Consider the following 20076-nt stretch of genomic DNA (forward strand, 5'->3'; position numbering starts at 1 on the left):
GTTTGCTGAAGATGCGCTTCAGATGCCTGAATAGATCAGGTGGAGCCCTGCAGTACTCAGCAGCCAGGGTCTCCAGAATCGTCGTGGTTTGCTGTGCACTTTACAACATGGCACAGCGTCGTGGCTTGCAGATTCCTGAGGACCAAGTGGCTCGTCACATATCCTCCTCAGATGAGGAGGAGGAGGAGGAGAGCGAAAACGAACATCTTGCAGAGGCCCATCAACCAGCGGCAGCAGTACGCGAAAACATTGCTGCCCAGGATGGAAGGTACACACTCATCTTGGCCAGATTTGCTTAGCCTAGCCAATCAAGCACTTTTGCCTCGCAGCTTCTTACCTGAGCATCGACAATGGCCAAGAACCAGCGGATTCCTATCAATTTGACCACCATACTGACAATTGCAAGTAATCCTAAGCCCTCAATGTGGAAGTCCCATTCGCGAAATGACACACGCCACAACTATAGCAGTAGCCATCAGATTTTTTATTTACAGTAATCATCTGATGGCTTTTTAACATAAAATATCAAATTTCACTCAAGTGACAACCCTTGTGACTATTTGTGCAGTATCTTTCTCTTACGTATGCTCCTACGTGGTGCTTCCCCTTTGGCTTCAGCAGATGTGGAGGCCTCTTGCTCACTTTCTTGCTGCTCCTGTCTCAACACCTTTGCCGGGCGTCCTCTGGGGTTGCGAACCTGTGAGGGCTCGCCAACAGTCTGCTGCTCCTACGGCTGTGCAGGGGTTGAGACGCCGATCTCAGTTGGGTGTGGGCTCTGGTGGGGCTCTGACCGAGGGTGAGCGCTTGGAGAGGAGCCCCCACTTCCTTGATGTCGGCCACCAACTTCCCTCTTATGGGTCAGGTCCCCCTCAGCGCTTGCAAGTGGCTTGAGAGCACCTTGCTGCACATCGGGGGGGGTCCATGGGGACCCATATCTGCACTGGCAGTCCTACTCAGAAGGACTTCCATGAAGGTCTGGTTTCTCTGTTCAATAGATGACCATTGCTCCTCCAGAGATGTCATTCTATTCAGAACACTCACCATGTTTTCTGCACTCTGACGACTTATCGCCTCCATGGAGGTTGCCATCCTTTCCATGGTGGTGCGTTCATGCGCCAATGACTCCACAAAGGCTCTGCTCATGTTCGCAATGGACTCCTCCATTCGCTCCACACTCGCAGCGACCCTGGAGACAAAACCTGCCAGAGACTCCTGCATCTGTTCCTGGAGTTCCAGCATCGCTGATCTTATGGATGGACCCAGAAGCAGAGGGTCGACATGCAGCTGAGCCGAGCTGGGAGAGTCCTGCGCCCTCCAACTAGGACTCTCCACTGCTGTCCCTGTCTCCACAATCTGCTGATGCTCACTTGTGAGCTGTGATACACCAGGTGACAACACTACTCGCAATGTTCCCTCCGAGGTGTGTCTGCGCTGGTGCTGGGTGCAGTGAATTCTTCTGACGCTGCGCCCTCCGAGGTTGCAGCTTCCTCTGAGGAGTCTTGAGGCTCATGCTCTTCCTCCTGGCTAGTGGGGACGGGTGCTTGCGATGGTCCTGTGGGGGAGTAAAGGAAAGAGTCAGAGATGTGAGGCCAAGGTTACATGCACATTGCATATTGCAGATGATCATAAGTCCATCTGTTAGAGCTTCAGAATCATTATCAGCGACTCATGCAATGTCATCGAGAGAGATGGAAAACTATTCTGTCACCAGCTTGCTGTGATGCGCCCGTCTGCCCGTCCCCCACTTGGGAATCTTCCTCCACTCCCACGATCTCCAGGACCGCATCCTCCCAGGTGGTGAGCTGGGCTACTGAGGGTGGCCCTCCTCCTGTCCTCGCTCTTTCCCTCTTACTGTGAGCTCTCTTTTCCTGCAATGAGGGAGACAAGTGGAGTTTGAGTGAGAATGAAGAAGTGAGTGTAGAGAATGAAGAAGTGAGTGTAGAGAATCCATAGCATAGATGCTTAGAAGGAGACAAAGATGGAGTGAGGTGGCAAGACCAAGGGCCCTCCCTGTGTGTTGTAAGTTGTAATTGCATCACAATGATAGGGAGTGTGAGGGCTGCATAGTCGAATAGTTAGGTGAATGTGACCATAGAGAGAGATGGAATGGGTAAGGGTGCATGGATGTCAGTGTCAAGTGGAATGTGGAGGAAGAGATTGCTAAAGCTGAGTGCTGGTGAGGAGAGGCAATGGGGGTCAGATTGAGGGTGATGGGAAATTCATACTCACTTTTCCAGTGCGCAGAAGGTCATGAAACCTCTTCCTGCACTGAAGCCAGGTTCTGCGGGTTATTGACAAAGAGTTGACCTCCTCTGCCACCTGGATCCACACAGCCTTGGTTTGCTGGGGAGGCTTCTTCCTCCCTGAAGAAGGGAAGAGCACCTCTTTATTTGCTCTTGTTCTCTCTACTAAAGCCTGCAGGACAACGTCATCAAAGCGGGGTGCAGACCTAGGTCTCTGGCTGGCCATTCTTCCTGCAGGTGCCTCTAACATGCAAGGGCAAAAGCTTGGCAGTCTGCAGAAGAAGCAAGGCTTGTTGCAGACCTTGAATGTAGCAGCAATGATGATGTCATCGGAGGCGACTTTCTGAGTGGAAAAACTCATTGGCCATGGGTTACCACACATTGGAACTCAATTGGCCAATTAAGTTAACATGGCATTATTTTCCCACATCAATTTAGAATCAGGTGGCTAACACGAAATGCGGATTACATGACCCCAGCCCGCCCCAGTATCAAAATCCAGCCCTTTGTGTTCTCCTCACCGCTTACTGTCCCACCTAGCTTTGTATCATCAGCAAACCTGGATACATTACTCTCAGTCCATTCATCTAGGTCATTAATATAGATTGTAAATAGCTGAGGCCCCAACACTGATCCTTGCGGCACCCCACTAGTTACAGCCTGCCAACCTGAAAAAGATCGGTTTATCCCTACTCTCTGTTTTCTGTCCGTTAACCAATCCTCTATCCATGCTACCATATTACCCCCAACCCCATGAGCCCTAATCTTGTGTAATAACCTTTTATGTGACACCTTATCGAATGCCTTTTGGAAATCCAAATATACTACATCCACTGGTTCCCCTTTATCTACTCTGCTAGTTACATCCTCAAAAAACTCTAAATTTGTCAAACACAATTTCCCTTTCATAAAACCATGTTGACTCTGCCTAATCATGTTATGATTTTCTAAATGACTTGATACCACTTCCTTAACAACGGATTCCAGCATTTTCCTGACGACTGATGTCAGGCTAACTGGCCTGTAGTTCCCTGTTTTTTCTCTCCCTCCTTTCCTGAATTACATTTGTGACCTTCCAATCTGCTGGGACCATTCCAGAATCTAGGGAATTTTGCAAGATCAAAACCAATGCATCCACTACCTCTTCAGCCACGTCTTTTAGAACCCTAGGATGTAGGCTGTCAGGTCATGGGGATTTGTCGGCTTATAGACCATATATCCTCTGTTCCTATTTTTTTTCCCCACGTGACAGCTGTTAATGATTCTGCCATTCCCATTTACACCTCATCTAGACTCATCTTTTGTTTCTTAACTTGTCCCATTACCATCTCCTTTTGCCTTGCACCATCATCCCTTTTGTCTTTTAATCTCTCCTGCCTTCCATCTTATCGCAGACCTTCTGTTTTGTTCTTTCCTCCCCTCCCCCCTTTCCCTGCCCCTGCACTTGCTTAAAAATCTGTTACATTTATAACTTTTTCCAGATCTGACGAAAGGTCATCGACCTGAAACGTTAACTCTGTTTCTCTCTCCACAGATGCTGCCTGACCTGCTGAGTATTTCTAGCATTTTCTGTTTTTATTTAGAATCAGTGCCTTGTCCGCCACCTGTAAAACTACATAGGTCAAGAAATGTTTGCACAATGTGGAAAAACAATGAAAATGGCCTTGGATATGCACTTGAAGTGCCGTAACCTGCAAGGCTGGAAAGTGGGATTAGGCTGGATAGCTCTTTTTCGACCAGCGCAGACACAATGGGCCGAACGGCCTCCTTCTGTGTCGTAAATTTCTATGATTCTATGAATTTGGACTTTTGATACTTGTTTTAAAGAAGACTTGGAATGAAACCCTCACTTTCTTGGTAAAGTACACAGCTGTCAGATTGACTGAAGTCAGGGTGCACGTTGTCCAGGATGTTGAGAGAGGGAAATGTAAGTGTTAGCCAGATGAAATGGAGCCTTCATAAGATTATACCTGAAGTAGCTGAGAAGAAGAAACAATGTGGACAATTACAGGAATAAGGAAGCAAAACCTACAAACTGTTAGAGATTCTTTGATGTTTGACAATTAAGCAGCAGATTTTGGAGAGGAAACCATATAAAACAACTCATTCTACAAAGGTTTTGAGAAAAACCACAGACAATACCAGAACAAGATGCTGTAGGAAAGGAACCTTTGCTTCCTCATCAAGACAAAGTATCTGATCAATTCCTTGTCTTGAGTTGTACTCGCTAGAATAAAAGGTTGTATGAAAAGTTACTACTTTCTTTCTGGTACAAACATGTTGCATTGTATGTTAAATTAAATTCTTTAAAGTTAGCAAATGACTACAGTGTCTCACTTGATTTCTTAGCCTTTTGTATTCTGAACAAGAGAGTAATCTTAACAGCCTTCAACCACCAAGCATGCATAAACTCTAAAAAAGGGCAAAGTTAGCACCAGTCAAACCAAACAGTAAATTGATTTAAATCACCATCTTTGTCTTTGTCCCTTTGTTACATCCACCGTTTAGAGTTTGTGTCACTGGGACCCCAGCCTCTGGGTTTTTTGAAAATTGGATGCAGGCTCCCCGACCTCTGCAAAGAAGTTCCACCCAAATGTAGGCCAAGTTTTGCAGTTGCAGGTTTTGGAGGCCTCCTGCGGTGTAGGGCTGCAGGCGCATTCTGTGAAACTGCCCCAACATTGTAAAAAATCTTTGCACCAACCTTTTGGGCTTGAGAAATCCATCGCTCTGAGAGCAATTGCACAGGCCCTGAAATCAAAAAAAATCCACTTCCCCCGCTGTCTTTGGAACTCCAGACTAACAGGCATCCCTTGCATCTAGCATAGTAGTGATGCAAAATAGAGGGAAGTGCTTCAGGGGGACACATTTCTCTATTTTGCATTTAATTTCAACATGCTCAACTGGGTATGCACAGGCCAAGCAATTTTCCCTTCTGATGTAGCAAAAAAAATTAGTGGAGGCGGGGAAGCGGGTGGAAAATTTAGGTTCAGGTCTCACATATAGTGAATGGTGCATAGTACAGGACAGGGGAACCTAAAAGTAGAGGCAAATAAATTAGCATAGAATTCAGGACAAGGGAATTTCACTGGGGATATCAGAGTCATAAAGAAACCCCTGCTCCAATCTTCCTCCATACTAGCTAAAGGATGCAGGAGTCCATTAGAGAGCAAAATAGGGAGAAAGTGGAAACTGACAATGGAAATTTAAAATAGTTTACCTCATAAGTACTAATTATGTTTAGCCTGTAGAAAAGCGGAATGTAGATCAGACAAGTGGCGATCATTGTAAATAGCCAGGTGAAGCCGAACATCAGAAACATGATCCCGAAGTTGTATACTTCAGCTGGATTTCCAATTACTGTAACAATAATTAGAAATGGCTGAAGGTTAGTCTAAAAAAGAGAGTATTTTTTCACTTTCATATAGCTGTAAATCAATTCTAACTTTGTTATTTAACATCAAGAACATAGGATTTATATGCATCAATTTTTATCATATGCATCAACTCGGCATGTAGATTTCTAGCTTTCATAAGGTGTTATTGACAGATAGCCATTTTTAAATTTCATTCTTGCGATATCGGCGTCGGTAGCAAGGCCACCATTTATTGCACACCCTAGTTGCCCTTGTGAAGGTGGTGATGGATCTTCTACTTGAACCGCTGCATGTGGTGAAGGTACTCCCACAGTGCTGTTAGGGAGGGAGTTCCAGGATTTTATCCCAGAGGTGATGAAGGAACAGCCGATATATGTCCAAGTCAGGATATTGTGTGGCTTGGAGGTGATGGTGTTCTCGTGCACCTACTGCCTTTGTACTTCTAGGTGGTAGAAATCGCGGATTTGGGAGGTGCTGTCGAAGAAGCCTTGGCGAGTTGCTACACTGCATCCTGTCGATAGATAACACTGCAGCCACAGTGCACTGGTGGTCGAGGAAATGAATGTTTAAGGTGGGGGGTGGGCTGCCGATCAAGCAGACTACTTTGCCTGGATGGCAAATTCCTGGTCAAGCAACTATTCTTAGACTATCTGAAACCACTTCCAGAAATCTATCCCTCAACATTAGGTAACAAAATCCCATATAATCTTTTACATTTTAATTTTGTAGCCCTGCTTTGCAAATGTCCTCTAGTTTTATGACTAATTATCTAGTTTCCCTTAATTTCTTATACCTTTGCCTCAATGCTTTAGGCCTTAACTGACAGCCATTGAGAATGGCACATTTTACAGCTTTATTGTTTGTATTGCCCATTGGATCAACACAAGAAAAAATCACGAGCGATTTACTGGTATGACAGGGTATAAGATGTTCGGTCCAAACATCTTTGTTTTATCTTTATGGTTTAGTAGTATTTGGAAAGCTCAAATAAAATTATAAATATCACCTCCTTCTTTAGAATTTAGAATTAAATTTAATTTAACAAAATTAATCTCAGCAGGGTTATGAACTAAGTATTATGGGGGAGAAATTCGGTATCGCTCTGTTTGGGGCGCAATTATTGGCCGGGCGCAAAGTTTAGCGCCTAGCGCTAATTATCGCCTCCGATTGCAAACTTGGCTTCTATCGCCCCGGAGGTCATTGGAGCGCTAAATCAGGCACTGCACACCTGTCTTAAGGCGCAAAGGCCGAGAAGCGAGGCGCTAACTCAGAGCGCGGGCGCAGCGCAGGTGATGTCATTTAGCGATGGAACACAGACACACTGACGCCAGCCAGTTCTTAAAGGGGAGGGTCGATTTTGCTCTCCAGCCACACCCTGCTCATTGGAGCCTTGAATCTCGGCCTGGAGAGACCTGTGACTACATTTTCCAGCCAAGGACTATGGAGAGAGTGAGAAAACGAGCTCAGCGCTTCAGCGAGCGGGCCTTGGAGGCTCTGGTTGGTGCAGTGGAGCGCAGAAGATCTATACTCTTCCCCGAGAGCGGCAGGAGGCCTTTGCCACGCAACTACAGAAGAGTGTGGAGGGAGGTGGCTCAGCACATCTCCTCCAGGGGCATGGTGCCCAGGACCCATACTCAATGTCGCAAAAAGTTCAACGACCTCATTCGGGTCGTCAGTGAGTGGCTTTTTTTCAATACCTTTCCATCCCTCCATTTCAACCTTACTCTATGGCCAGCGGGTCTTAAAACCCCAATGCCCAACACTCATCCAACACCTATGGCCCTCTCATGAAACACACACGCACATTCCACACCTTGCATACAGTAAGGGCTATTCAACTATAGGAGGTACATCAGGCAAGACCATGGCTCCATACATTAAGGGCTATTCAATTATGGGAGGTACGTCAGACAAGACCATGGCTGTATATTTACTCAGACGCCATCCTTTTTCTTGCAGGCCAAACTATCTCATAATAGGAGACAGCAGCAACGGACGGGTGGAGGGCGACCTCAGCTGCAACCCCTCAGCGATCTTGAGGCGCACGTCCACAGGATTGTGGCAAGCCAGGTGATCGGTCCCGTCATCCCTGGAGAGGCCGACCCCGTTTGGGACAGTAATGGTAAGGTCATCAGCTTTCTCTCCTCTCTCATTCCACTTGTCCCACACAACACCAGCCTTTGACACTTTCAATCCAACTTACTAAATCGCTGCACTCCTTCCTCCCTTACTGCCTCCCCTGTCCTCACGCTAAAGCCACTCTTGTACCTCCCTGCTTTCAGATGGTGATTCACCAGCTGAGGAGACGGGCCCTGAAGCTGACAGTGGGAGTGAAGCTGCAGGCGAGGAGGAAGAAGAAGCATCAGCGCCACCCTCTCCCGAGGAAGCCTATGCTCACACTGAGACCACATCTTCCCTGGAGGGGAGCGGGGGGGGGGGGGGGTCTGATGAGGGTGAAGCTCCAGGACCTAGCGAGCTACAGCAACACGATGTGGCTAGGGAAACTCGGGGGCCTTCTCCCCGGAGGGAGAGTAGGCCAGCGAGTCCTGCTGCACTGGACGCAGAGGAGGAGCGGCTCATCGCTGAAATGAACACCTAGGCGGTGGGCATGCACACTCAGCTCATGGGTGCAGTGGGAAGGGTGCCCGATTGCATTGATGCACTGGCAAGGAGTGTGGAGTACTATGCTGTAGCACAGGCGGATGCCACGCTAATGCTTAGTGCTGCAATTCAGTCACTGGCTGCCGTGATCCAATCCCAGACTGGTCTCATGCAGACTCAGATTGAGGCCATGCAAACACTGACTGCTGCCATTGTCGCTGGTTCAGACACATTTCCCCGGGGCCCTCACCGCACCGCAGCAGGCCAGCAATCTGTGCTCCAGCAGATTGCTCCGGATGCTGAGGTGCTGCCCCATGGGAGTGCCAGTGTGTCAGTCAAGCAGGGAGTTGCTGTCCTCTCTCAAGACGACAGCATTCCTGCTGCCACCACTGTCACTTCCCCATTGCACTTGCCACCGCCTGTAGCCCAGACTGCTGCTGCCGCCGATGCAGGATTGCTGCAGTCTGCAGCCGGGCCCTCCAGGCCCAGAGCTGGTCGAGGCCGTCCTTCAAGGGCATCTGTAGTCTCAGGTTCTGACAATCAGCAGCCTTCCACCAGCCTTGCTACATCCACTGGGGCCCCATTACGGAGGAGTAGGGTGGGAATGGGGGAAGTGCGCAAGGGAAGGAGATCACCCTCGAAGGGCAAAAAGTAGGAGGTATGACGAAATGTTGGTCAATTTTTTATTCAAGGCTGAGGTTTTGTGTTCAAACTTTTGTTTAGTGTTTTGGACATTATCTCCAGGTTGTTAGAACCAGTTATGTTAATGAATGATTTTTTGAGTTTGTTTCTATTAATTTGTCATGAAGAAATGACACAGAGATTATAAAATTAAAAAAAATTTGTATTCAAAATGTACAGGTTTGGCCTTTGGAATCATTGCTGCCTTGGCCGGCTTTGTGGTTGCGGGTTGCTTTCATTCATGTTGTTCTCCATGCCAGAAGCCATTTCCTCAGTAGGGGCCCAGAAGTGGCTTGTTATCAGCCGTTGATGGACAGCCCTTGCGGTTTCAACACTGTGGGCCTCCCTCCCGCCTTGGTGCTGCTGCTGATCATCCTCCTCCGCTTCCTCCTTCCTCTTCCTCCTCCTCCGGTGGTGCTCCAAGGTCTGGTAGCATTGACTGGGTCCTGAGGATTGCCAGGTTATGAAGCATGCAGCACACAACTATGAAGAGGGAGACTTGCTCAGGCGAGTACTACAGGGCCCTTCCTGTGTGATCCAGACAGCAAAACCGTTGCTTGAGCATGCCGATCGTCTGCTCAGCGATGTTCCTGGTGGCGAGATGGCTCTCATTGTACCGCAGCTCAGCAGGGGTGTTGGGGTTACGGAGCGGTGTCATCAGCCAGGTGCACAATGGATAGCCCTCGTCCCCGAGGAGCGAACCACTTGGCTGATGCGGTGCCTGGAAAAGCAGTCTGGCTCAGGATGAAAGCATCGTGGCTGCTGCCAGGATAGCGGGTATTGGCAGCGGGTATCAGCTGTCTGTGATCACAGACCAACTGGATGTTTAAGGAGTGGAACCCCTTGCGGTTTCGGAAAACCTCTGCATTCTCATGCAGTGCCCGCAATGCCAAATGCGTGCAGTCAATGGCGCCCTGCACCATGGGGAAGCCTGCTATCCTCGCAACGCCCAATACACGTTCATGCTGTTTGGCCTGGGTCATCGGGAAAGAGATGTACTGGCGTCTCCTTTTATAGAGGGCATTTGTGACCTGACGGATACAGCAATGGACCGCGAACTGGGAGATATTGGCGATGTCCCCAGTAGCTGCTTGAAAGGAGCCGGTGGCATAAAAGTTCAGAGCCACTGTGACCTTCACTGCCACCGACACCGACAGAGACGTCCTGGTCCTCAGTAGAGGCTGCAGATCTGGTTGCAGCAGGTGGCAGAGCTCAGTGACCACCTCCTTGCTGAAGCGCAGCCTGCGCAAACACTGCTCCTCAGACAAATTAAATGTAGGAGAATTGTTCCCGGAATACCCCGAGAGGGTAAGGTCTCAAGTGCAGAGGCCTGTTGGCCCTCCTCGGTCTGGCCATGATTGCCACTCTCTCTCTCTGCGTCTCTGTTGCCTCCGATTCTGCAGGTGCAGGCCAACGCCCCGAATCAGTGCAGCCCCCACAGTCTCTTGGCAATCGAAGTAATGAAGATCAAATCCAGAAGTACCTGCAAAGTTCTGCTCAGTAGTCAAAACTACTTCACATAACGTTGACTCTATGCAGAAGTGTCTCTATCTCTCTGTCAGAATGAGTGGTGCAAAAATGTCTACCACAGAAAAAGCCAGGACGAGGCCGCCTTTAAATAGCGCCCCCCCCCCGTCCCCCTCACCGACTGGGAAACATTCCAGTCTCCCTGTCATTGCTTGCGCCAGGCAGAAAGGAGGGGGATGCCACTCAATATCCGGTCTGGGGCGCCACCAGGGTGTTGCACGCTCGACTGACATCACGATCTGCAGGCGCAGGAGATCGAGGCGTTAAACGTTTGTGCCGCCGCAAAAACTCTAGTCAATTTCGCGAGCGGCACAAACATCGCCGCGCCCGGGCGCTAGTTGCTTTGCGCCCTATTAGCGCCCTCTTAGGGTGCTAACAGGAGGCGCAAGCCAACCGAATTTTTCCCCCTATGTCTTCTAACTAACTGGATTCACTGTTGCTATCTGTTTCTCTGCCAGTTCAACAGACATTCTTCTCGTTGGCCCTGTACTGTTGACATTTTGCATTCTTGTCTGCTTCATTCTGTTGCTACTCCTCCTTCACATTTACTTTTAATTCACTTCTATGTTGCTCTTTTTTCTGCATCTCAACAATTCTAGTTGAAACTCATTCTTTTGCCATTTTTTTCAGCAATTATGTGCGCTAGTTCTAATTCTTTCCTATATCCTTGAGATCTTGTGTGCATCATTGTTTTCCCATTATAAAGCTGTTAACATTTGGCTTGTTTTAAATTTAATTTCAGATCTTTGACCTCTAAAAATGCAGCATGCAGTCACCAATGTTACATTTTTGGATCTTTATAAATTTTCTTTTCCTAGATTACTTCGGCTGCCGTATTTCAAATCACTGTCATGCATCAGTCCTGACTCCCCAAACCTTCAAGTAAGTCTATTGCCTTGAAAACTAGGAAAGGTTTCAATAACATGCCTGGGAAACAAACAGCAAACCTTGTTTAGCAATTACTATTAGGTACTCTACTATTGTATGCTTCCATAAGATTTACTTCAGTATTTGAAAATAGAAGAGCATCACAGTAGACCCCGGTCCCAAATTTCCTCTTGTCCCGCTCCACCAGAAGTATGGTGTCAGGGGCTTCTGACCACTCATGATTTGAGCCCTTCATCCCGTCCAACTTCATGGGATCAGATATTTAAATATTGTGTGTGGTAAGATGCACCATTAGGAAGTCAGTGTGGTGCTTTCCTACAGTGTTAGTTAACTAGAGGTGCAACCGAAAAAAATATTTTAAATTAAAAACTACCTAATTTTGCGAATAGATGGGTTTTGATACTACAATTGATTGTCCGGTGATCAATTGCAGTATGGAAATTGGCCTTTTAAATTTTGAGTCCTTAGCAATGCTGAGTGCAAGAGCGTAAATGAAGGAAATATGTTGTATGGCATCATTTCCCTCATTTGATTGGCATCAAAATACACATAGATACATAGATACATAGAAGATAGGAGCAGGAGTAGGCCATTCGGCCCTTCGTGCCTGCTCCGCCATTCGATGAGATCATGGCTGATCCTTTAATTCAGTATCCCGTCCCCGCCTTCTCTCCGTAACCCTTAACCCCTTTTGCCCGTAGAAATATATCTAATTCCCTCTTAAATATATTTAATGAGCTGGCATACACTGCCCTCTGTGGCAATGAGTTCCACAGGTTCACCACTCTCTGAGTGAAGAAATTCCCCCTCATCTCTGTCCTAAATGGTTTAGCCCTTATCCTTAAATTATGTCCTCTAGTTCTGTTCTCACCCGCCAAGGGAAACATTCCTTCTGCATCCAGTCTGTCTAGACCTGTCAGAATTTTATACACTTCTATGAGGTCCCCTCTCAATCTTCTAAACTCCAGTGTGTACATCCCTAAACTACATAGTCTCTCCTCATAGGTCATTCCCGCCATTCCTGGTATCAGCCTGGTGAATCGCCGCTGCACCCCCTCCATGGCAAGAACATCCTTCCTCAGATGAGGCGACCAAAACTGTACACAGTACTCGAGGTGTGGTCTCACCAGTGCCCTGTACAGCTGCAGCAAGGTATCCCTGTTCCTGTATTCTAACCCTTTTGCTATGAAGGCCAGCATACCGTTTGCCTTCTTGACCGCCTGTTGCACCTGCATGCTCGCCTTCAGTGACTGGTGTACAAGAACACCCAGGTCTCTCTGTACTTCCCCCTCTCCCAATCTATTGCCATTTAAATAATAATTTGCCCTCCCGTTCCTGCACCCAAGGTGGATAACTTCGCACTTGTCCACATTATAGTGCATCTGCCATTTATCCGCCCAATCGCCCAGTCTGTCCAAATCGCTCTGGAGCTTCCTGGTCTCTTCCTCTGAGCCCACCCCCCCTCCTAGTTTAGTGTCGTCTGCAAATTTGGAAATGCTGCATCCGACTCCCTGATCCAGGTCATTAATGTAAATTGTGAACAGCTGGGGGCCCAGGACAGATCCCTGTGGTACCCCACTTGTTACTGCCTGCCATTCAGAAAATGAGCCGTTTATTCCAACTCTCTGTTTTCTATCTGACAGCCAGTTCCCTATCCACGCCAAAACTTTCCCCTTTATCCCATGAGCCTCAATTTTCCATGCTAATCTTTTATGTGGGACCTTATCGAAGGCCTTTTGGAAGTCCAGGTACACCACATCTACTGGCTCTCCCCCATCTATTCTACCAGTTACTCCCTCAAAAAATTCCAATAGATTAGTCAAGCACGATTTACCCTTTGTAAATCCATGTTGACTCTGTCCTATCCTGTCCCCATTTGCTAAGTGCTCCGCTATTTCATCCTTAATGATGGACTCCAGCATTTTGCCCACAACTGATGTAAGGCTTACAGGTCTGTAATTACCTGCTTTTTCCCTACCCCCCTTTTTGAATAGTGGGGTAACGTTAGCTACCCTCCAATCCATCGGCACTGTTCCCGAGTCTAATGAATTCTGAAAAATCATCCTTAGTGCATCCGCTATCTCTAGGGCCACCTCCTTCAGTACCCTAGGATGCATGTTATCAGGCCCTGGGGATTTGTCCACCTTCAATCCCTTTAGCTTCCTTAACACCATATCCTTAGAGATATTGATTTGCGTCAGTTCCTCCTTTGCCAATGTCCCTATTTTTCCCGATATCCCAGGGAGGTTTTTTGTGTCTTCCTTCGTAAAGACTGACCCAAAGTATGCATTTAGTTGATCTGCCATTTCCTTATTTCCCATTATATATTCCCCCGTATCTGACTGCAATGGACCAACTTTGGTTTTCACCAGTCTTTTCCTTTTGATATATTTATAAAAGCTTTTGGAGTTAGTTTTTATATTTTCCGCCAGCTTGTTTTCGTAAGCTATTTTGCCCCTCTTGATCACCAAGCATATTATGCACCATCTCCAAAAGCACAGGAGATTTGCCAGTGGAAAAAGGAATGGGGACCCAGCATAAACAGGTCCCACCCCAATTTATGTTCCCATCCACCCAGGTTACATCGTTTTCACTGTGTAAATGATAAGGAAATTCAGAGACCTCGGCCTCGACATTCCCATGTAAAACACAGTAAGTATCCATACCCCTCAAACATTGGAAGTTGTCCAGGGCAGTGCATCTTGGCAATTATGCTGGGATGCACCAAACTGTGGCTTTTGACCCAAATACATTATAATTTGGTATGCAAAGTCAAGTTATCTGAGTTTTACATTGAAGTGCAACAGGAAGTTGAACTAATTCACTCAATGGCTGGTAAGTAATAAAGACAGAAAATGCTGGAAATACTCAGCAGGTCAGACAGCAGCTGTAGAGAGAGAAACAGAGTCAACGTTTCAGGTCGATGATCCTTCGTCAGAACTGGAAAAAGTTGGAGAGGCTGGTAAGTAAGTAAAACTGGAAAAGGCTGGTAAGTAATGTTGCTTCAAAAAGGTTTTTCTGATATATGTTTATGCTGATTGCTTAAGAAATATTGCAGACATGTATTATCCATTCCAATGTCAGGGAAGGCTCTTACCATTGTGGTGCTGTTAGTTCTACAGGTATGAAAAACACAAACAGAAACCAGTTATGCAGCCTTTGTGCTTTTGAGCCCTATTTTGATTCACAGTTTTGATTATTTGTGCGAATACCTTTTCTATTTTTTCTTTCTCGCAACCTAGATTTAAGAGAAGATAAACATTTATGATGTGACTACACCTAATGACCAGAGGGATTGTTAGCCCTCCTTTTTTCCAATAATCGTTTTTGTATTGTAATGTATTTTGCATTTACTTCAAAGTGAATACATACATTGTGGCATATCATCTTAACATAAGTGTACAGATGACTTCAGTTTTAATGATGTATATCGATTTACAATGCTATCTAAATATCTTTATCTTGTATATTGATCAGAACTTTCATAGAGTAATAAAAACGTATACCTGTTATAGCAGACAAGAAACTAGAAGCCAACGAAAGAGCAATTGGGTATGCAGAGATCTGGCTGTTGAAAAAAAAATGAAGCAATCTTTTTTAATTACATGAACAACAACAACTTGTATTTATATAGCGCCTTTAACATAGTAAAATGTCCCAAGGCGCTGCACAAGAGTATTTTAAGACAAAAAATTTGACACCGATCCACATAAGGATAAATTAGGGCAGGTGACCAAAAGCTTGGTCAAAGAGGTAGGTTTTAAGGAGCGTCTTAAAGAAGGAAAGAGAGGTAGCGAGGTGGACAGGTTTAGGCAGGGAATTCCAGAGCTTAGGGCCTAGGCAACAGAAGGCACGGCCACCAAAGGTTGAGTGATTATGATTAGGGATCCTCAAGAGGACAGAATTAGAGGAGCACAGGTATCTCAGGGGGTTGTGGGGCTGAAGGAGATTACAGAGATAGGGAGGGGTGAGGCCATGGAGAGATTTGAAAACAAGGATGAGAATTTTGAAATCGAGGCGCTGCTTAACCGGGAGCCAATGTAGGTCAGCGAGCACAGGGGTGATGGGCAAACGGAAGTTGGTGTGAGTTAGGACACGGGCAGCCAAGTTTTGGATGACCTCAAGTTTACGTAGGGTGGAATGTGGGAGGCCAGCCAGGAGTGCATTGGAATAGTCAAGTCTAGAGGTTAACAAAGGCATGGATGAGGGTTTCAGCAGCGGATGAGCTGAGGCAAGGGCAGAGACGAGCGATGTTATGGAGGTGGAAGTGGCCGGTCTTTGTTATGCTGCGAATATGTGGTCGGAAGCTCATTTCAGGGTCAAACATGACACCAAGGTTGCGAACAGTGTGGTTCAGCCTCAGACAGATGTTAGGGAGAGGGATGGAGTCAGTGGCTGCAGATTGATCATTTTTCTTTTACAAAGAAGGTAAGTTCTAAAAGTATATTTGTTCTTACAAATGTTCAAATTGTGCTTACCGGTTTCCTAACAGGAACTCTTCTGTTGTTTCTTGTCCAGTCCTACTACGTTTAAAAGCACAAAAAATTCCAATTGCAGCAGATACAAACAGCATAGAAGCAAAAACAACATAATCCCAGACTTGAAAGACATTATTCTCTGCCATGGCTGCTTCTCTTATAAAGGTAAAAGCTCAAAAGAACAAACTACATCCAATAAATTTTCTGATAAGAAGGGTAAAGGTCCACACCTGCACTTCTAAAGATACATGCAGTAAAAGAACAATCAATTATGTGTGTAAGAAAATCAATCCCCATAAGTCCCAGTTACTGAATGACTATTATAGTAGAAATAGTCCAATTTTAGTGGTATTTTAATATCATTGCTGAATTATATATAACGTTTAGAAATCATACATGACTTTAAGGACACAAGCCAAAATCTCATATGAAGGAGCTTCAGGAAATTCTTATCATTATGTAACCAAATTGGTCATTAGTTCATTATTAATAGTGATGATAGTGTTCTAATATGGCTTTCGATTGTTAATCTGGGCACTGAAATTCAATGCTGGGCCTGTCATGAAGAAATATTGAAAAACTGCTTTGAGTGATCACACAGTTGCAGATTCTGGCCACTGGGTGGTGGTGGTGGATCATCTTTTCCCAACAAATTGCTCAAAAGGTTTTCTGAAAAATTTTCATCCATTTTTTTGCAGTAACTAAAAATTGCATGCCAAAACTAAAGGTTTCAAAATTCAACAAAATATATTAGCACAATTAAATGTATCCATCAAATTGGCTTTGTGTCTTATAATGGCTTCATTAAAAGTATTTACCTGAAGGCTTCAGCCTCTCCCAAAAGCCTGTGTTTGAACTTGATATTTTTGCCCAGAGCAGTGATGCTGTAAGCTGAATCTGGATTGTGCTGTCTGAGCATGTGCAGTGTACCTAATTTTCTAGGATAAATCAGTACAGTTCATTCAGTCATCTGTACTGATGAAAAAGTTTTCTTTAGTTTCCAGCAATTTCAGGTACAATGGAGGCGATATTGCCAGCCCTGGGGAGGTGGGTATGGAGGTGGTACTGCCGGGAAAATGGCAGAATTTGGGGGCGGGTGCCCAACCAATTGCAGCAGATTGGTTAGGATTATCCCCATTTTGCCCTCACAAGTGCGGGTTTCCCTAAGGCTCCGAAACCCGCCAGGTCACCGAGGCGAGTAGGGGGTCTGCGGAGGTGGGGTGCAAAAGTGTGCTGTGAAGTTAAGTGATGGGTGCAAGTGGGAGAGGTGAGTATCTGAGGTAAGTGCAAAGTGTTAGTAAAAGTGTACTTACCTTTGTTTCTTCCTGTAGGCTTCAGTCGGTGTGTATGCGGAGAGTCTCGGACCTCCGCGTTGCAGAGGACAGATGGCCGTTGCATTCTCCAATGCAACAACCATCTCATTTCTGCAAAAGAAAGAAGTTTGATGAGGTCTTGAATTCAAGACCTCATCAAACTGCAGAGAATGTCACTGTTTGACAGCTTCACAGAGCTGTCAAACAATGAGAATTCATCTGTCAAAACCTTTTGACAGATGAAACGTCATACTGAAACGTCAAACGCTGGGCGGGCTTAACAAGGTCAATCAAGGGAAAATAGCGTGGGTTGGCCAGAAGTTGGAGGCAGGACTGAAACCTGACAAGTGGGGGTCCCGCCTCCAAAAGCTCCCCATTGAGAAAATCATCCCCATTGTATTTCAAAAGCTAAAGCACAAGTTTCAAAGTGTCATTCAAGAAAAGTTTTTTTTAAATTTAAAAACAGAGTATTTGTATGTGTACACACACATGTATATGTTTGTGAGGGAGAGGAAAAAAATATATAGTGTGCGATAACACATCAGTTGTAACATTTGCTTTGTATTCTTGAAGCTTCAGAAAGCACATTAAGCTAAAAGAGACAAGAGGCCCCAAAATTCCAGTCGGGACAATGGCGGAAGCTTGGTGGAACTCCAAGACAAGGGCCAGCCAGAATAATTTTCCAGTGGAGGTTCTTGGGTGAATATTCTGCCAGCACTGCTCCTCAGGGCCCCAGAAGGAATCCTTGCACCTCCCCTACCCAGTGTTCCTTCTCCCTCCTCATGCCAGCATCTGTTTAGCAACCCACCTCAGCACTTACCTTCTGCCGGAACCATTTCCATGGGTTCCCAGTGGTGTCCAGATCTCGCTCAACTCCCGCTCCTGTGCGCCAGCCTAGAATTCATCCCCATCAGCTTCAGACAGGAGACCGATGTCCAATATTAAAACAAGGCCTGACAGTTATCATCAGCCTGGCTACACACTGTTCTCTTCCTCTGTGACCTCTCCTAAGCACCGAACCCACCCAGAGTTACAATACCCAGAGTATTCCATCACACTCCTGACTTGTGCCTTGTAGATAGTGGAAAGGCTTTGGGGAGTCAGGAGGTGAGACACTTGCCACAGAATACCCAGCCTCTGATCTGCTCTTGTTGCCACAGTATTTATGTGGCTGGTCCAGTTAAGTTTCTGGTCAATGGTGACCCCCCAGGATATTGATGGTGGGGGATTCGGCGATGGTAATGCCGTTGAATGTCAAGGGGCGGTGGTTAGACCTTTGCTTGTTGGAGATTGTCATTGCCTGGCACTTATGTGGCGCGAATGTTACCTGCCAGTTGTGTGGCGCGAATGTTACCTGCCACTTATCAGCCCAAGCCTGAAGGTCGTCCAGGTCTTGCTGCATGCAGGCAAAGACTGCTTCATTATCAGAGGAGTTACGAATGGGACTGAACACTGTGCAGTCATCAGCGAACATCCCCACTTCTGACCTTATGATGGAGGGAAGGTCATTGTTGAAGCAGCTGAAAGTGGTTGGGCCTAGGACACTGCCCTGAGGAACTCCTGCAGCGATGTCCTGGGGCTGTGATGATTGACCTCCAACCACATGTGGTGCATAATTAGTCACATCACATTAAAAAAGACAGTCAGAAAATAAGTGTGAAAATTAACAGTCAAAAGAGCAAATTTTGCAGTGATATGCTTGGGAGAGATTCTTGCTAACAGCATATGCAGTTCGTGGAAGCGACAGGTAAGCCTCAGCATTCTCACTGCTGAATTCCCAATTCAATCGGATCAAAGTTTTTCTACGTTTTAGTGTCAGCGTTTTGATACATGCTGGCTTCACTGCACACTACTTCATGTAAATTTGTCACACTCCTAGAAATTTGGTCATTCCCATATTTGGGTGCGGGGAGCATACCCTCCACATATGTGTTAAGGCCTGAGGTGCCCCTGACATTGGGCCTTGGGCCTTATTATAATGAAGTCAGCGGGGCTCAAAAGTTTGCCGGCGAAGAGGACAACAAAATCGGCCTGCTGTTAGCACCATACTGGCCCTCAGCCAAGTGGGCCCAGGGTTCAGATTCAGATCGCAGCTGGGAATCGTGGGGGCCAATCAGGGGTCAAGTCCGGGGATCAGGAGAGGAGGCCAGGGAAATAGGATCGAGGTTTGGGAGAGGAGGCCAGAGGGGAGGATCGGGATCGATGGGGGGGGGGGGGAAGGGTACTGTGTGGGGCAATGTTCCCCCAAATTTTTTGGGGGTGCACGGCCCATTCAGAACTTTGCGCTTGTGCGAAACTCAACATTGAAAAAGCCAGTCCCTGCACATGACCAGCAAACAGTAAAAGCTGCGCAACTTATAGGGAGCTAAGTGTGGGGTCAGGAGGAGCACGCCTACTCCTGCTGACTCCATTCAGCTAAGCAAATGTAAAAAATTTATCTTGTAGGTCACTGGCGGTTCCCGGTTTCCTTGAGTGCACTTCTACCATCTTGCGCGGGCTGCCTCAGGGCAAACCAATCGAAGTGGGGGTCTCAAACAGCCGTTTGGTCCCTTATTTGGATATCCTATGCAAATCCTATCTTTTTTTCTTTACCCAATATGGCAGACGCCGCAGAGTGATCTCCTGGAAGAATTTCGATCGCCTAGATGGGTCGGAGAGGAATTTCCCAGATTTTTTTCTCCCAAATTGGCCATTGGGTCTTTATCTGGTTTTTCGCCTCTCCCGGGAGATCACATGGGTTCGGGTGGATGCACAGTGATAGAAGATTTGAGGTTAGGATCAGATCAGCCATGATCTTATTGAATGGTGGAGCAGGCTCGAGGGGCCGATTGGCCTACTCCTGCTCCTATTTCTTATGTTCTTATGTACTTCCAGATGGAAATGTACACACGCTTCCTGACCACCATTTTGGGGGCTTAGTAGGCCAGTTAGCACCTGAAAAAGGGGCGCTCTGCATCCAAATTGATAGGCC

General features: G+C 46.5%; 1 protein-coding gene across 3 annotated transcripts in view; it reads right to left on the reverse strand.

Moving 5' to 3' along the window:
• The window catches only part of LOC147102962 (sodium-coupled monocarboxylate transporter 1-like), a 163276-nt gene extending 145073 nt beyond the window's left edge, over positions 1 to 18203 (reverse strand). Inside the window, exons 1-3 of one of the 3 annotated variants that reach the window (XM_085963948.1) lie at positions 15793 to 18194; positions 14821 to 14882; positions 5461 to 5600 (exon numbers count right to left, since the gene is read on the reverse strand). In XM_085963948.1, coding sequence (XP_085820074.1) covers positions 5461 to 5600; positions 14821 to 14882; positions 15793 to 15938 — 348 coding nt within the window. In that variant the 5' untranslated portion in view covers positions 15939 to 18194. Of the gene's footprint in view, positions 1 to 5460; positions 5601 to 14820; positions 14883 to 15792 lie in introns of all 3 variants that reach the window. The other 2 variants (XM_085963949.1, XM_085963950.1) reach the window with 2 other exon arrangements.
• Between the last annotated feature and the right edge of the window lie 1873 nt (positions 18204 to 20076).

Source organism: Somniosus microcephalus, chromosome 21 (genome assembly GCF_052327205.1).
Source record: "Somniosus microcephalus isolate GS21.2 chromosome 21, FLI_Smic_1.0, whole genome shotgun sequence".
NCBI lineage: Eukaryota > Metazoa > Chordata > Chondrichthyes > Squaliformes > Somniosidae > Somniosus > Somniosus microcephalus.